Below are 8,502 nucleotides of genomic sequence, written 5' to 3' on the forward strand. Positions count from 1 at the left end.
GGATGAGGAGAATCCCAAGGCCCCAATAGTGGTTCATTTCCCACTTGTCAATGTCACATACAAACACTTCAAAAGTCCTGGTAAGGCCATTTGAAATGCACGCTGGCTGTGTTTGTTTACTGCAGTGTTGTAAATAATTACCACTATAAAGGATAGTATAATAACCAGTTAGAGAAAAGTGGTTATCCTCTCTATTCAGATTCAAACAGTTACTGCATCCATTATATTTTACACAGTACGCTATAGTCCAAAGGTGTGAGCGAGCATATAATCCATGGCATTGACCAAAAGTGATACTAGACTGAACGCTGGAAAATAAATCATATTTAGACCATTGACAGTATATATAATAGACAGCTTCTGTGTCTGTGAAGTGAAGCCAACAGGGAAGTGTCTTAAACCTGCATCCTATGTAAAGGCCAGCAGGGGGAGGCTGCAATAAAAAAACGATACCATGCACTCTTATTGAGAAATGAGCTGACTTCTGACTTGATTTAATAGCTCAGTAAACAGTTTCCTAATGAGTTTATGGTCTCAATCTCTAGTTTCAAGTCATCTTCCATACAGCATGATGTTCATTTAGTAAATTACAGTCCCATTTAGAGTAAAATGGACGATAAAGAAGGATATGCTTTAGGGCGTGGCTACCTTGTGATTGACATCCTCAGTGAGTCTGTCCAGCTACACACCAAACTCAATCAATTAATCAAACTGTCAGACTAGGCAGTGCTGATCAGATATGAATCAAGATTATGTAACTGTGTTACTCACCTATAATCATTACAGAAAAATAATTTACTGTACTGTTTTTTTGTAATATAAGAACTTATGTGACCAGGCAAGTCGCCATTGTTTCCTGCTACGCCGAAACTACGCAGCCAGTCAGAGCTCAACTCGCAGTATGTCACCTCCCCTGGCTCTGTCAAACTGTCATGGCGACAACCATAATGCCAAACTTGAGGCCTCAAAACGGTCCCCACAAACCAATGGGTGACGTCACGATAGGTTCACACTTGACTTCACGCTTGGCTAGCAGAAACCAAGTGTGAACCTATTGTAAACCACCCATTGTATTGTGTTTTGTACAGCATTATTCACCCAACTGTATCATTATTTTATGACTGTACAGGTGTAAAGCGTGAGACTGAAGAAGAAATGAGAGCTGGGGAGGTGGATGTGAGCAGCAGCAGCTCTCCATACACCACCAAGAACATGACCTACACAAAAGAGGATTATGAGGCTCTGGTGGACTTGACCACTTATAATGTGTTAAATAACAAAGAGAGCATCACCAAGGCCATCCACAAGTCCCTGAAGAGGAAGGCATCCAAGATGAATAAATAGGAGAAATATTTCTCCTAGTTATCATTTTTATAAGCAGCATAAGTAAATATCTGCTCAGTTTGTACCTTAGCATGTTGCCTTCAGTTACCTTAAAACATATAAAAATGTTGATTGCCAGACCTCCATTAAACCGAGGCATCATGCTGAGAGTACAGCTCAACATGAGTCATTTGTGTAGGTGTTAGTGGTGCCTACTTACTCTAGCCACTGATTTAATTAGATTTGAAGAAGACAATCTAACCACAGTTATTATGCACTGTACATTTGCAGGTTACTGTACACAATACATATTTGGGTTACTTACAGTTAGTTATAATGCTTATTTTAGTATAATTTCTAGCACTTTATTATTTATTTATATATGTATATGTGTAACATTTAAGTTGCTAATCATGCTACCTTTTGTGAAGAGTAATTGTAGTTCCTACTTGCCTTGTTTACGGGGGACACTTATGAGTTTTACAGACTCATAATAAAGATTCATAATGAAACAGATTAGAACGTTGCAGGGAAAAGTTGCAGCAGTGTAAACTGGTTCTCTCAGCTCGACTCAAGCCAGCTGATGGCTTAGCATGCAAATCAGCTTGTCAGATCTCCAGTTTAGAACATGTAGAAGCAATCAATTTGTTTGACACAACCCTTAAAATTTAACAATGCACCCATGGCTGGCTTCAAATCTTACCCCCATTCAATAAAATGCAAGTGTAGCAAGTAAAGCCCAGTTCAGACCAAAGAGTTTCAACGAGATGAAACCACTTTAGAGCGTTACAGGGAAGTTGCAACAAATTCAGATTCACACATTTATGATTGTTTTTATATAACGGTTAATATCTGTTTGTATGAGCTCTTTCCATGCCAATAAATCTCACAAATTGAAAAAAAATTTAGAGTGAGTGTGTGAATATGTGCAGAAGTGTTGACATTTCAGACAAACTTTATTGGATCACAAAGCTCTACCATTCTGTGATATATTACTTAGATTTCAATACCATAGTTTCCTGGTAGATTTCATGGTACTTACTAAATAAAAACTTTGTACTTACTAGCCAGTTCCTTTGGTACTTTCCGAATAACTATATGTTGTTACCATCTAGTTTCCAAGGGACTGTAAAATAAGGTGTTAAATATTCTTAAATAAATTCAGTTCACACAATGTTATTCAATGTAACTGATTACATTACCATGTTTTATTCAATATGTTACCCATTTAGAGGAACATTTTACTACATTTTAACAAGTTCTGTTATTTAGCTGTCCAAATTTGACCAGAACAGGTAGACGAAACCATAATTAAGAGTAACATAATTAAAAAGAAATATAGACAAAAAATAAATAAATTCCCACAGCAGCACACGGGTCAGTCTTCTCTCCCCACATGCCTCAATGAGTCCTGGCCACCCATGACCCTGTCTCCAGTTCACCACTTTTCTTTCCTCGGAACACTTTTGATAGATACTGACCACGGCAGACCGGGAACACCCCACAAGAGCTGCAGTTTTGGAGATGCTCTGACCAGGTTGTCTAGTCTTAACAATTTGGCCCTGGTCAAAGTCGCTCGAAACCTCACGCTGCCCATTTTTCAGCCGGAGGCTTCAGACGCTAGAAAATAAAACTATGTTTTGAGACTTAAAAAAGTCAGTGGAGGGGGCAGTTCTGATGTGCCAGTCTAGGGGCAGCAACAGCAAAAGCGTGGTCACCCCTGAGCTTGTGTTTGGAATGCGGGAGAGCCACAATCCCTAAGTCAGCTGAATGGAGGGACATGGATGTGGACATAGATGTAAAATAAGGAGTTAGAAGGTCTGCAATATAACTGGGGTCCAGCCCATGAAGGAATTTATAGACAAACAGGAGAACCTTTAAATCAATTCTGAACCGTGCAGGCAGCCAGTGGACAGAGACCAGGATAGGTGTAATATGGTCCTTCTTCCGAATACCTGTCAGAAGCCATGCTGCAGCGTTCTAGACCAGCTGCAGGCAGGACAATGATGACTGACTAATTCCAGTGTACAGAGAGTTGCAGTAGTCCAGGCGGGAGGATATAAAGGTGCAGATGACTTTCTCGAGATCTTTGAAAGAGAGGAATTGCTTAATTTTGGCAATGGTGCGAAGTTAGAAAAAAATTAAATTTTTAGCCAAACACTTAAAGCCTAACACCAATATCATTGAAACAGTTCATGAGACTGATTATATAATGATGTTAGCCTGTTGAGTAGTTTTGCACCAGGTCAGTGCAAGCCCTGTTGCAGTAGCATTACCAGAGCACAAGATGGTGCTGCTGTAAAACCAGAAAGAAGTGAGAGAGTGAACAATGACAGGTACCTTCAGATTGAAGCGGTTCCAACACTGGCCAGTATTTCACTGCTGAAAAAAGCATTCCATAGGTCTCTCTCTCTCTCTCTCTCTCACTCTCTCAAATTCGCATCTGCCTTTGGGATTTGGGAAGAATTCAGGGTGAAATAAAAAAAATAAAAATATGTTATTCAAGAAACCCTGTGCTTGATTTGACAAGCACAGATAACTAGACAAAAATGCCAAATTTTAACACCAAATTCATTTAAATTTGAAATTATCCGTGCAACCTATCAAAGACCCAAAGGCAAATAAAATGAGTGTTCAAAAATATTACTTTAAGAAACATTTTAAAATACAGAGGCCACTTATATAGCTTTAGATAGCTTAATCAATATTAGAGCAATGGATTAAATCATCATTCTCATCAACCTCAGTATCAAGTATCGAGGTATCAATGTATCAATAATTGCGTTGTCATTGTTGTCACTAAATGTCAGCGGTAAGTCAAGTAACTTTATGAACAATATTGAAACAAAAATATTACAGGAAATATAAATTATTATTTTAAACTACATTCCAGCAGCATTTTAGTCTAAATAAATTTATTTATTTCATTTTTAAAAAATATTTCAGAGACTGCTTACCACTAGAGGCAGCAATCTAGATGTACCATAGTTTGAGACACGCTGCTCTATAGGGTTGGCAGGTCTGACTGGACTGAGGTGGTTCAGCTTCCACAAGTTAAACCAATGTTGCTGCATCTCAGACTGTTGGTGAGCATGATGTTATAGTAACCGATAGAATTGATGACTGGAGCCAAACATTTTAATAATTTAATAATTTTTACCTTGTTGTAGAGTTTTTCCCCGAAGAAAACCAAAAACATGAATGCAGTCTTTAATCAAACATTTAGGGCTTTACTTTGATTTGGTATGGATCTAATTCAGCAGTTTTTACCACTTAATGTTAGTAATTCCATGAACATGTCACCCTATAGCCTATAGGCCACTGAAGTAAATTAAAGCTGCAGTAGAAAAATTTTGCTGTTTTTCACAGATTATCTGTCTCATGTATTACTGTCAGGATATAGAAGTTTTTAGAAAAGTTACTTTTAGTGACCTACTGCAGCTTTAAGCTTTCAATTGAGTTCATCAACACATTAATCTATTGTTTTGATCTCTTAAATAAACCTGTTAGATTGGGATGTGAACACACCAGGGTGTTGTTTCTTATAATTACTGAATGATTTTTTAGTTATCTGGGGTTATGTCAGTTAGCTAAGATGCAAGAGGATTTATCTGTAGCACTCCATCTTGTGAATGCTTGGCAGGTAGTAAATTATGAATCAATACCACTGAGCACAGGTTATGGAAAGAGATTAGTTGACCTTCCACCCAGGGTTGCATCTGGTCAGTATTAAACTTTACATCAATAAAGCCCATATAGTTTGAGGTGTTGTGTGCTGTCTGTTATCCACTTGCACTATTGTAGGTCAATTGTGTAGGCTGTATTATTGTGCGCTCATCCAATAGTTGTGGTTTGAGTGTTTGAAGGCAGGTCTGACAGGAACCTACACATAAAGGTTGAATGACGTCAGCAGTGGATCCAGTCAGTAGAAGGAGAGCATCCTGCTCCTCCTCCCAGCACTGCTGCTGTTGTTGCTGCTGCTGCTGTGCGCCCAAGGTAAGCTTCGTGAACATTCAGTTTGTTAGTTATTTTTAACTAGTTTTTTAACTAGTTTTTTTTTGTTACTGACACTGCCACTGCCATTTGTCTCTCTCCAGGAGGACTCTGTTTTCTGCTGTCTTGCTCTTCTCGGGACTAACAACATGGGGAGATTAGATGCGCTTCGGCAGTTTAATTTGTTGAAATGGCTCAGAGAGGAGAGACAGTCGAGGAAACTGATTCTCTTCATTGTTTTCGTCGCTCTGCTCCTGGATAACATGCTGCTGACTGTAGTCGGTAGGTGCTTTTCTTACCTCTTACATCTCTGCAAAGTTTTTTTTCTTCGCAACAGGTAGTCCAGTTCACAAAGTCCGTCCAAATACGCAAATATGCCCAATTGTCTTTGATTAGAGCGCAGCTAAAATTCGTCTGTAAACGTGTAATATATTGGCTAATTAATTATTCAGTTATTAGTAATTTAACAATGATGTGCTCCATATTATAAAATATATAGCGCAGGTCTAATAACGCTGATCTCCGTTAGAATGACTGAAAACTACAAGATCAGATTTGAGATCAGCTAATCCCTCCATCTGACGCTCACAGAGGTCATATTAAAAGTCCCTTAATATGCTAATGTGCTGTCTCTCTCCTCATTACATTGTGTCCACCTGACTACAATCCAGTTTATAAAGTAACAGCAGACTTAACGTAACGTCAGGCTATTATAACATATAATAGTCAAATTTGCAGGGGCAGATCTAGAGGGGTTGGCTGCCACCTGGCCACCCCAGTTTGCTGTCAAATGCTGACAGATTTAACACATTAATTTTGATTAATTTTCATTTTAAAAATAACTTGTACCCCTGCAAACTTGGTGCCTATCTTCAATCATCATCAGTTCCAAAGCGATGTTATTGGAGCTGGGAATTTGGTTTTCATTTGGGTTCTGAAAGATTTTCAGGTGGAAATTAATGATAGGTTTCCCTTAATTTGTGCTAAGGTCGTGGATAAATGAATTGATTGTAATATATTTAGGAGATTTCAATAGATTATCTGCATGGTGTAAATGGTTCCTAAAGGGATGTCGGGCGGATCTAGAGAAATATTCATGGGGTGGCTAGAGGGCGGCAGAAATATCACAAACAATCACATATATCAATATATGCTTGGAAAACCCCTCAAAAGAAGATATGAACTCAAAAACATTACCATGGCACATATACAATATATTTAACGGTGGCATTATAAATCAATACATTTATTTCCAAATCTTCAGATAGAGTCTAAAAGGTGACCAGAACAGATCATTACATTAATTTCTGTTGAACACATTATTTTTCAAAAACCCTAAAACATAAAATCAGATTTTAGAATGTTATTACTTTGGTAATGGGTACATAAATGGAATTTTGAGGTAAAAAATTAATAACTCAGTTTTACAGTGTAGGAAGAGTTAATGACTGAGACCAGCATCAACAGTTTACAGTTGTTTGCTTACAGGCTCTCACAAAATGTCGTATTGGCTTTTAGGTCTTTGCTGGATCACATAGTCCAGATAACATGTTGCTGTTCACTGCATGTCTCTGTTCCGCACACCGCCCTGCTTTCTGACTGGCAGAAAAGACTGACGGAGATGAAACCATTTTCATCTGTTTCCAGAATTTTATTGAGACAAGATCCTGAATGAAAGCAGAATAAAGCAGATCCCTCCACTAATATGAAGCAGACCTCAATGCAGAATTATTAAAACATGACTGAATTGAATCACTGAAAATAGCCTGTGGACAGAAAATGAAATTGGTTTATAAAACATTATATTGTGATTATTTACAGATATTGCGATATCATTAGTGGGAATACTTTTTGCTTCCCAAATTTAATTTTCACAAAAAAACTGTTAAAATCATGATGATTTGAAATTCCAGATTTAAGAGATTTAAGTTTTCTTAAATCTGGAGAACAAGATATGTTGACCTGGGAATCTCTGCAGAACTACAGTACTCCATTATAATGCTGTTTCTCGCACATTTACCTTTATCAAAACAGTACAGCTCTTGTTATTTGCCTATTGCTTCTGCAATTTGGATATTGCACTTAACCATATTTTTGTAATATGTTGAATAATTATGGAGCCCTACAGTATACATTAGTTATTTGGCATGACCAACAGTCAATATGTGGCCATAATTAAAATGTCTAGTTCATAATTCTCTGACACACAAAATGTAAAATGTAAAACTAATGTGTAGTTGTGGTGGTTTACTATCATTTTATTTTCTTTGTTGATTATTGTTTTGTAGATTTACTTCTACTGTCAATGTCAACATTTTGGCTTAAATGCTTTATAATCTCAGGCTTAACATATTGTATCAGTAACCCAAACTCATATGAAAGATTAACTTAATTCAGCATGTTGATAGGTTTGCAAGAGGTCTTCAAGGAGAAGACTGAAAGATCAAATTAGTAGCTGATTCCAATATTTAGAGAGCAGGGCAACAGATAGCCAATATATAATGCAGATATCAAAACAAAGAAAAGTCATGCATAATTCCATTATTCCATGAACATTGCAATCTAATATACATGGTTATTATAGCCAGTAACATGGTATTTTATATATTTTTTGTTTAAGCTGCAGTAGGTAACTTTTATAAAAAAAAACGTTTTGTCGTATTTGCCACTGCAGTACATGAGACAGATAATCTGTGAAAAAATCTGGTTCATTTGGCTCCTCCTAGTGCTCCTAATGGTATTCGCAAGAATCCACAGAACCTGAAATAAAACAACCAATCAGAGCCGAGAAAGATAGAAAGACACTTCGGAATGAAGGCTTGAAGATAGTTGATTGTCGAGTCTCATTCCCAGCATCAATATTTGATAACCTTGGAATGAGACTCAACAATTAACTTCTTTTCTATCTTTCCAATTGGATTTCCATCCAAATGGAAATTCTCTCTCTCTCTCTCTCTCTCTGTCTCTCTCTCTCTTTCTCTCTGGTTCATTCCCTAGCCTTCTGAGATTTGGAAGAGAAAAGGTTTTAATATTTAGATTTTACCTCCATCATTTAATTACTTGGGATTTAAGTTAACATGTCACAAAGATTTTTTTCTCAAATTGTTATTAGGGTGTTACGTCTTCGAGATGTCTAGGGGTTGTTGAGAATAACACAATAAAACATTCTCTCTCTGTCTCTCTCTC

General features: G+C 37.3%; 2 protein-coding genes across 2 annotated transcripts in view; both read left to right on the forward strand.

The window, feature by feature from the left end:
• LOC118329638 (cytosolic phospholipase A2 epsilon-like) overlaps positions 1 to 2,207 on the forward strand; it is a 12,082-nt gene extending 9,875 nt beyond the window's left edge. Inside the window, exons 14-15 of the mRNA XM_035663867.1 lie at positions 8 to 80; positions 1,130 to 2,207. Coding sequence (XP_035519760.1) covers positions 8 to 80; positions 1,130 to 1,344 — 288 coding nt within the window. The 3' untranslated portion in view covers positions 1,345 to 2,207. The remainder of the gene's footprint in view (positions 1 to 7; positions 81 to 1,129) is intronic.
• Positions 2,208 to 5,282: 3,075 nt separating this feature from the next.
• LOC118329006 (synaptic vesicular amine transporter-like) overlaps positions 5,283 to 8,502 on the forward strand; it is a gene marked incomplete in the record, with an annotated part of 22,659 nt that continues 19,439 nt past the window's right edge. Inside the window, 2 exon segments of the mRNA XM_035662937.1 lie at positions 5,283 to 5,319; positions 5,421 to 5,598. Of these exon segments, the coding sequence (XP_035518830.1) occupies positions 5,466 to 5,598 (133 nt within the window).

The sequence above is a fragment of the Morone saxatilis genome, unplaced genomic scaffold (genome assembly GCF_004916995.1).
Source record: "Morone saxatilis isolate NCDOM2014 unplaced genomic scaffold, NCSU_SB_2.0 Contig19, whole genome shotgun sequence".
NCBI lineage: Eukaryota > Metazoa > Chordata > Actinopteri > Moronidae > Morone > Morone saxatilis.